Source organism: Tiliqua scincoides, chromosome 2 (assembly GCF_035046505.1).
Source record: "Tiliqua scincoides isolate rTilSci1 chromosome 2, rTilSci1.hap2, whole genome shotgun sequence".
Taxonomy (NCBI): domain Eukaryota; kingdom Metazoa; phylum Chordata; class Lepidosauria; order Squamata; family Scincidae; genus Tiliqua; species Tiliqua scincoides.
This window is the reverse complement of record NC_089822.1, coordinates 251,132,172-251,141,926: the sequence shown is the minus strand read 5'-3', so window position 1 is coordinate 251,141,926 and position 9,755 is coordinate 251,132,172. Positions and strand designations below refer to the sequence as shown.

The following is a 9,755-nucleotide window of genomic DNA, read 5'->3' as shown; positions in this document are numbered from 1 at the left end:
CACCCACGCCGCCTCAGTCAGCCTGCTCCGCTGGCGGAGTGCATGCTGGAGTGCCCCCTGGTGTGCACTGGAGAAATGGCTCCTTCGGGCGGGGGGAAGCGCAGGGGAGATCTTGGAAGGCAAAACGGAGAGCCTCTTCCTTGGTCCAGCGCAGGCAGCAGTGCTGCCCTCACTTGCCTGGGAGTAAGCCCCATTGACCGTCATGGGGCTTCCTTCTGAGTAAACGAGCATGGGGGGCTCCGAGGCTTCCATCCACACTTAGTGTTAGCAGTTAATATTATATCCTTATCTCAGGTGTCTGCGATCATCCAGGAAGGTCCCCAAATCCAGTGATGGCCTCGCCACATTCCTCCCTGCAGCCCCCGCGTTCCTGTGCCTCGAGGCTCTTCCCCACACACTGCCCTGCAGCAGGAGTCGTTCCTGGGATGCTTGTTCGCCCTTCCCTGGAAGACAAAGAGGGGTCCTGCTTCCCAGCCCTTTGCCCCTTGGGGAAGCCTCAGCTCCTGCTGCAGTTAAGCGGGGGCTCTTTAGTGACAGTTCAGTTTCATTTACAATATTCTCACTTCTTTTTCTTCTGGGGGAAGAGAAAGACTCACAACCCTCCATCTTCCAGAGCGAGGGCCCAGGCCACTTCCCAGTGCCTGCAGGACAAGCGCTGCTTCCTGTGTCAGCGAGGCAGTCACAGAGCCCTCCTCCAGGTCCGGGAACATTTGTCCCCTTACCTTGGGGCTGCATTGTGGCTGCACCCGTGCTGGAAAGCTGGATACGACCAGCCCTTAGTTGCCCCTCGGCCCAGTGAGATCCATTGACACTTTCCAAGAAGGAGGCCTTGTTAAGTTCATAAGGAGGCTGCAGCAGCCCTGTGCATTCCCACTCTGGGAGCAAGGCCTTTTCTCTGCACAGACAGGACCTTCCTTTGGGGAATCATGTGCATCAGGGCTGCACATGTGTTCAGTTTCTGCAGCCTACGTCTGTGTATCCAGATAACTGCATTTTTGACATCCGATGAAGAAGCCTATAGCCTATAAAAGCTTTTGCTCTTGCATTAAGGCTGCAATCCGAACCACGCTTTCCTGAGAGTAAACCCCATTGAACAAAACAGGACTCACTTCTGAGTGGACTTGGTTAGGATTGTGCCCTAAGTTCGTTGTTCCCAAACTTTTTAGCACTGGGACCTGCTTTTTAAAATGACACTTTATCAGGATCCACCTAAGTTTACCAGAATTTTAAAAAAGGAGATCTAGTAAGAAATACTATTTATGTATAAGAAATAACCAGAAAAAGACCTTCAAACATTTATCGCCCTATTTTTACATATGCTTGCAAACTGCAGGAGCTGAGCTTTTTGCAGAGTAATTACCAGCTACTGTATCTGATTTTTGAATAGCCTCAGGGCTTGAGGTAATTAGTTATTTGATCTTTCCATTACCCTTTGGCAACCCACCTGTCAGTTCAGCAGGGGAGGATAGCCCTTGCTTTCCTGATTGCAAGAGTGGCACAGAGTAGGAAGACTGCACAAGAAGCAGGCGATCCCAAACAGAGCCAAAGAAGCAAACACAGGCTTGTTTGTTGCAGAAGCATGTATTGGTAAAGGAGCAGGCAGAAGAGTAGTCAGTCAAACAGTCCAGAAGTCAGGGATACAGAGAGGCACAGTCCAAGTCAGTACACAAACCAGCAATACTACACACAGAGACTCCACCACAGCAACCCACATTTGTAGTCTGCTCTTGCCCCCATATATACCGGGGCCAGCCAATCAGAGTAGGGCGACATCATAGTCACAAGACTATATTGTGACCCTTTCTGATTGGCTGTCCAGTGGTGCATTGCACCACTCCACCATAGCCTATGTGACTCTGCACACATCTCCCCAGGTCACATGGCTCCCACCTGCAACAGGTGCAGCTGATTACAAATTACACACACATACAGTGCTGCTGTTCCCTTACTTGCATTTCTTACCAGGCCCCTCAAGGCCCCTCCTGCCACATCCTGGCTTACAACAATTCAGGGCCTGGGATGCCAAAGGCCTGACACCACCAAAATCAGGTCACGACCTAATTGAGGCAATTAGTTATTTGATCTTTCTATCACCTTTGGCAACCCACCAAAATCAGGTCATGATCTAAAAGGGGAGCCTGACCCAAGGTTTGGGAACCACTCTAAGTTAATAGTGCTACATTATTTTAATAAAGAAACAAAAATTAGTTTTTGTTCAAAAAGGTTCAATGACTAGCTCTGTTTTACCTGAAATGATTTACTAAATACAGTACCAACATATACTAGTAATTGGCTTTGGAGTTTTTCTTTTAATAAAGTAATATGAACTTGTATTGAATAGCTGGATCAAGCTTAAGAATGCAGTTTATGTTGTTAGCAATTATTGATCAGTGAGAAAGAAATACTGTAATCCTTTTTGAGTTTCACTTTTGTTTCTGTGGGATGCCAATTGTAGATGACATGACACCTGATATGCTACAATGTTCAGTTTCAGAAGCACATTATGCGCTTATCAGTTACGGAAGGGGCAATAGCATTGGACAGATTTGCGGGAAAATGATTCTCTGCTGGCAAACACCAAGAAGGACATTGCCAGATTAGTGGCTGGCTTTGTGTTAACTGAAGCAAAAATGTCCATGTAACATTCTGAATAGTTATGTAACTGATTATAGATTTAATCGGTTCTGTACTATAGATCAGTAAGCAGTTTTTTTTAAAAGTCTTTACAGATACTGAAATCTTTCATTTGTAAATATTATACATCTTAAACTTTAAAATAAAAATAAATGAAATACTGTTCACATAATAGCAAGTCTGTACTGCTCCCTCTCAATTTAGAACAACCTTCTTGATCTTTCTCATCTGCGCTGGATGGACCTTAACGCATTAAGGGCCCAATCCTATCCAATTTTCCAATGCTGGTGCTGCTGTGCCAATGAGGTATGCACTTCTTCCTGTGTTGGGAAGGCAGTTTCAGAGACCTCAGGGTATGGGAACATTTGTTGCCTTAACTTGGGGCTGCATTGGGGCTGCACCAGTGCTGGAAAGTTGGATAGGATTGAGCCCCAACACTTCCTGAGCTGTATAATACAACTATGTTTGAATAAGATTGCATTTGGAGTCTTTGCCTTTAAACAGCATATTCTGCAGATGTAAGAAGCTGCTATAGGCATAATTAGTGCTTCCAAGATGATAAAACAGCTTCCTTGCCGAATTAAGGACCCAATCCAGTTTTCCCTCTCCGATACAATCATATGCATACCCCAAAATCAGGCCACAACCCTCCAGTGGGTCCAGGCCCCACAGTTTGGGAACCACTGTCCTAGTGTAATTGGTGGTCATTATAAATTTGGGTAATTGAGAACACTTCAGGATTAATCTCCGGCAGCCCAATGCTATGCATGTCTACTCAGAAGTAAGTCTCAATAAAGTCAATGGGGCTTCCTCCCAGGAAAGTGTGGATAGGATTGGACTGCAAATTAGCAAATTATAAATAACATGTTTAATGTTTTTTATCAATATAAATCATTTTGCTTATAAGTTTGTTATTTATAAATAATAAAACTTAAAATAAATGTATTATTTATAAAATATTGTTTTTATAAAAATGTTATTAGTTATAAAAATAAATGTTATATTTATATAAATTATATTATATATTTATAAAAATATTATTATTTATAAAATATATTATTATTTATTTGTAATTTATAATAAATAAACTGCCGCTTTAGGAAGAATCAGCAACAGGTCTCTGGCCCCAAGGAGCTCACAATCTCAAGTGAGACTCCATAGGAGGGGGGGAAGAATAAGATGCAGTGCCTACCTATCCCCCACCATTGCACGTCTCTACTGCTCCCTGCCCCTCTAGCTTCCACGTGTCCATGGTTTCTACCCTGCTTGTTTCCTCTAGGAGTGGGCCGCTTCCTGATCTCTATGGTGCAAGCCGGCCGTGCATGTGCATGCGCATCTCTATGGTGGAGGATTGGCGCAGGCGCAGTGTGGCGCAGGCGTGCATGTGAGCTGAGCCAGGGTTCCGGGGAAGAGTCAGCAGAGCGAGTGACGGCCGGTGCCTGCTGGGCGAAGGGGAGTCCTCAGCCATGCCGAAGGGGGGGAAGCAGCAGCTCCAGCCGCAGGAGGAATGGATCGGAGACGAGGAGGAGAAGCCCTGCACCGGAGGGGGAGGCGGGGGTGAGATGGGGGAGGCTGGGCTGGGCTGGGCTGGGAGGAGCTGGAGCCCGGGGAGGGGAGGGGAGGGGAGGGGAGGGGCTGGACTGCAATCCTGTCCATACTTACCTGGGAGTAAGCCCCACTGACTATCATAGGTCTCCCTTCTGAGTAGACATGCAGAGGCTTGGGCTCTGAGGCTGCAGTCCTGTCCACACTTACCTGGGAGTAAGCCCCATTGACTATCATGGGACTTCCTTCTGAGTAGACAGGCATAGGATTAGGCTCTAAATCCCCCCCCCCCCCATATAAGATCTTGCCTTTCGGTTAATGAGTGTTTCTCCCCCAGTGGTACTCCTGCCACTGGTGTACTCGAGATGGTGGTGTCTGGTGGTACTCGCAGGGACCCCAGACCCCCACCACCCAGGGTGAACAGATGTCACAACCGCAAAGGAGGACAAGGCACCCAAAAATGTAGGGCATCCAAGAAAAATGTAGGACATGACAAAATAAAGATAGAAACACTCCTATATTGATTTCATGTGGCTAATTTAAACACTGTATTATTATTAAACTTAAACTGATATTACATATGATTTATTAAATGCAAGTAGGCTCTGTGCTGCCTGCAGGGGCCACTCACAGGGAAAAGCAGGACATTTAAGTTATTTTCCAGGACACAAGGCTGAAAAAGAGGACATGTCCTGGAAAAGAGGGCATCTGGTCACCCGACCCAGATACCCATCACCTGGGGTGACCAGATATCATAACCACAAAAGAGGACAAGGCACCCCAAAATGTAGGAAATCCAAGAAAAATGCAGGATGTGACAAAACAAAAGCTAAAAACACTCCTATGTTGATTTCAATTGGTTAAACATTAGATTACTTATTATTAAATTAAAAACTTTATTATATATAACTTATTAATTACAAGAAGGCTCTGTGCTGCCCGCTCACGGGGGAAAGGAAGACATTTGCGTTATTTTCCAGGGCATGAGGCTGAAAAGGGGGACTTGTTCTGGAAAAAAAGGACGTCTGGTACCCACCACCTGGCAGTAAGACTAGCAATGCAATAGGACAAGCAGTGGTAGGTGGCTGGACAGGCAGAGCTCCAGCATGCGCTTTTCACAAGCTCAAAAAGCCCTCCCATCCACCCTGAGCCTCTTACCAGTGTTTGTTGCTTTGCATCTGGCTTCCCAATCTGGAAGTAACTGGTAATGCTGATGACAGCATCCCAGTTAACTCTGGTGGTACTTCCAATGGGTGGACCATGCAGAGTGGTACAGCAGGAGACAAATGTTGAGAATCCAAAATAAATCTGAAATAACCATTGCTCTCTGTTTCTATACATGCAATTCCAAATGCAGATCGGAACTCCCAAGGTAGGCATTTATTGGAAGGGATAAAAGAAGCTAATAAAATCTAAACAAAGATGAATGAATTTGCTCCTGTTTAGCATTTTGTCAACCTTGCCTTTCTTCTCCTTTTGTCCCTTTCATTTGTTTAAAGGAGGGGTCTCCAAACGTTTTGGCCAGAGGGCTGCATCAAATATCTGGCTTGATGTGGAGGACTGGAAAAAAAAATTTAATAAAATTTAAATAAATAAATCAGAGATGGAACTTGGATGAGTGAATAAATAAATGAATGGGTTCATTCATTCAACCTCTCTGGTTCTCAGAATACCCTCCAGACACAATCAGAGCACAGTTCTGGTCATGTTCTGTTGAGTGGGCCAGAGGCTTTCAGGGGACAAGAAGTTGGCCGTGGGCCGGAAAGAGGCTTGCTGCGCGCCACATCTGGCCCCCGGGCCGAGGTTTGGAGACCCCTGGTTTAAACGTAAGGACTTTGGGGCAGGGGCCTTTGGGTTGGTGCTGCAGTGTGTTGGGTTGCTGTATGAAGTGCCATGTACATTGGTGGTGATGTATCAAAATTCTCTCTCTCTTTTTTTTTGCTCTCACTTACCTACTCCGATTTGCATCCAAAAGGGAGGTTAAAGGAGCTAAGGAATAAATATTATGTTGGAAGAGATTAGGTTGTTAGTTCTCTAAAGAGCCATGTCATTACATCATCTTGATCTTCCATATAGATTTGGATTAGATGGGTTTTTTATGCCTTCTTTCCCTGAGGAATAGGAACTATAATGTAAACATAACTTTGAATTATACTAGGCAAAAATGATAAATTCAACCCAAAATAACTATGATAGGATCCTAACTAATATTGACCACTGAAGGCAAACCCAAACCAAAAAAAGAGTGAGTGAGTAGTGAGAGAGAGAGAGAATTACCTCAGTGCAGGGTCTGGATGACTTGTTGGTAGATTGTCCCAACTAAATGTTGTCCTGTCAGAAATCTCTAACCAAGGATTTTTCTTGTTGGGTACAAATCAATTTTGAAATTCAGCATATGCCATCTTCTTGGGTCCCTGATCCACAGCTCCAAAATCTGCCTTTCCTTTTCCCTTCCTTCCTTGTGCACATGATTTCTTCTGTTAGACTACATCTTGACTTTCCCATGCGAGTCTCAAACTGCTAGTGAGTCCCAATCTGCAAACTGATGATGGATTGCATTTTTATTGTATCCTTCTTCAAGGTGATCAGGGTGATATTCATAGTGCATTTTTTTTCTCACCACAACTCTGTGAGTTGGGGGGAGGGGATGAGATAGACTGACCCAAAGTTACCCAGTGAGCTTTGTGGCTAAGTGGGGATTTGAACCCAGGTCTCCCAGGTTCTAGTCTGCTGCTGTAGCTACCCCACCCTTCTCCAAATGCCTGAGATAGGATATTTGAAGTTCATGGACATTGGTCTAGGAAGAGAACAGGTATGTTCTCTCTCTCTCTCTTTCTCTGTGTGTGTAATATATTTTTCCTGGCAGGCCTTCTGAGGTATTTAACAGCTGAATAGTTTCCTGTCATTTCATCTCCATGCTGATAAAAGGTTCACTGTTGAACTTGTGCTCATCATGTAGGTAGTTGTTAAGAAAACCAAGTAGCCCTGCCTTCTTAATGAGCTAGAAGAGACCATTTTAACTGAGCAGAGTGGGAAACTGGTTGGGTGAAAGTTGTAGGAGAGGCTGACCTATTAAAAACTGTGGGATGAGTGAGATTCAAGGAACTGGGCTAAGACTAAGCCAGGCCAGGTTAATTGGGGCTTTGAGTTTTGGTTTGGGAGGACTCCTGCAAGCTAAGATGAAATGGGATGCTTTATTATAATCAAGAGAGCATGTAGGGCTATTTCAGCTGTTAATACACTTTGAGGTCACCTGGTGAATAATCAGGTTGTGTTCTTTTATGTTTTTAAACAGTTGTATAAGCAGAAATTCAGGCAGTATGTTTGTTCTGGTACAAACTAAGTGATGGAGAAAAGTTTACTTATTGATTTTCTGCCTATTTTGGTAAAAATACAGGAGCTTCCCTCCAGGGGTGGCTGGTTATGGTATATTTTTGCCCTATCCTATATATTCCTCCCTTATTTTGTCTACTTTTCCTTTCCCCACTTGCCCTTTTTTCTCTTTTTCTGTATCCATCTTAAATCATGTGCTTTAATGTTTATGCATTGTGTTTGCTTGCTCTTTCTATATACATACCCTCCACAAAACCTTGAAAAATAATTTTTAAAAAGATAGGAGTTTTGCCCTGAGAAAAAAAGAAGTTGCAATCTTTAAAACACGTGCTGTCAAGTTGGACATTCCTTACTTCACTGTACAGTGTTCACAAATCAAGTGAACTCTTATAGTCTAATATATAAATAATAGTGCAATCCTATACATGTTTACTCAAAAGTAAGTTTTAGGCCTTTGGCATCCCAGGCCCTGAATTGTTGTAAGCCATAATGTGGCAGGAGGGGCCTTGATGTCCAGGCCTGGTAAGAAATGTAAAAAAGGAACAGCAGCACTGTATATGTGTGTGGTTGGTGATCAATTGCACCTGTGTTAGGTGGGAGCCATGTGACCTAGGGAGATGTGTGCAGAGTCACATAGGCTATGGTGGAGTGGTGCAATGCACCACTGGACAGCCAATCAGAGTGGGTCACAAGACTGTCTTGTGACTATGAGGTTGCCCTACTCTGATTGGCTGGCCCCAGTATATATGGGGGCAAGCACAGACTCCAGGTGTGGGTTGCTGTGGTGGAGTTTCTGTGTGTAGTGCTGCTGGTTTGTGTACTGACTTGGACTGTGCTTATCGTGACTGTGTCTCTCTGTATCCCTGACTTCTGGACCGTTTGACTGACTGACTGTTCTGCGTGCTCCTTTACCAATACATGCTTCTGCAACAAACAGGCCTGTGTCTGCTTATTTGGCTCTGTTTGGGATTGCCTGCTTCTTGTGCTATCTTCCTACTCCTCTGTGCCACTCTGCTATCAGGAAAGTAAGGGCTATCCTCCCCTACTGCCCTGACAAATTTCTAGTGGAGTTCATTACCTGGTAAAAATACACAGGATTACAGGTTCTTAAGTATAGAGAAGATACTAAGAAATATTTTTGCTAGTGTGTCTGCCTGTAATTTTGTGTTTTATTTAGTAGGGTGGTAACGCGTAGGCCCTGCTCAGGCCTTCTTGTAGAGTGTGCCATTCATAACACATGTGAGGGGCAGCAAGAGTGTGCTAGCAAGCCCTTTTCCCACACTGTCATGCTTCCAAAGTTCTGCCTCTGTTCTTCCTGTAGATAGCATGTATCCTGATCTTTTCTGTGATTGCAAAGCTTAGTCACCAGCATCCACAATCTTGGGAAGAAAGTCTCCCCGTGGACAGCATTTGTCTGTCCTGGCAAATGTGATTCACAGGGTTGGGAGTGGAGTGTGAAGGTGGAACGTGCTGGTGTGCTTTCTCTCCTCCCCCCCCCCCCCCGGACTTTACCAAGTGCAAATGAAGGTCTGAGTAGGGCTATACACAGTCTTGTAAATAGTCACTCATCAGTGGCAAGTAATTGCCTCTAGGTAAGCAGGTAGGAAAGATCATTGTAAGTTGGATGTGACTGGGTCTCTGCCCCCTCCCTTCAGGCACTTGATCTGTCATAAGTGACAAATTAGTATGTATTTGCAGGTGGACTAGCAAGACATTGTGTAGACTTATTGATTATACTTGTATCCTGCCATTCCCCTTATCCTTACAACAATCCTGTGAGGTGGGTTATGCTGAAAGACAGTGCCTAGTCCAGGGTCACCCAGTGTGCTTTGTGAGAAAAGATTTGGCTCTAGGGTTCCCTTCTCCTCCTCAAACCTCCTGCACACTGCAAACCTCCTCCTCAAACCTCCTACTGCACACTGTCTCTTGGGATGAGGAAGCTCAGTACCCCGGGTTCTTAGCTTTTCTTTGGGAAAGTGACTTGGATGTCTCCTGATTCTGTCTTTCAGACAAACTGGTGAAGAAGGGGAAAAAGGCAAAGAAAGATAAAAAGTCGGTAAGGTGGAATCTTGTCCTTCAGTGGCAGCCGCACAGCTATTTAGCAATGGGTGATTCATGAGTCTGAAACTTTCTTTATTTTTAGTGTTTGCTTTGTGAGAACTTTTTCACAGGTGCTTCAGTTTCTCCTATAAGTACTTCAAGATCTTTAGTACTATTGTACAGTGTTTGTAGCCCCAGAGAAG

The 9,755-nt window shown here is 44.6% G+C and overlaps 1 protein-coding gene across 1 annotated transcript in view; it reads left to right on the top strand.

Moving 5' to 3' along the window:
* The first annotated feature begins 4,006 nt into the window (after positions 1-4,006).
* ABCF1 (ATP binding cassette subfamily F member 1) overlaps positions 4,007-9,755 on the top strand; it is a 33,940-nt gene continuing 28,191 nt past the window's right edge. Inside the window, exons 1-2 of the mRNA XM_066614250.1 lie at positions 4,007-4,191; positions 9,522-9,568. Of these exons, the coding sequence (XP_066470347.1) occupies positions 4,101-4,191; positions 9,522-9,568 (138 nt within the window). The 5' untranslated portion in view covers positions 4,007-4,100. The remainder of the gene's footprint in view (positions 4,192-9,521; positions 9,569-9,755) is intronic.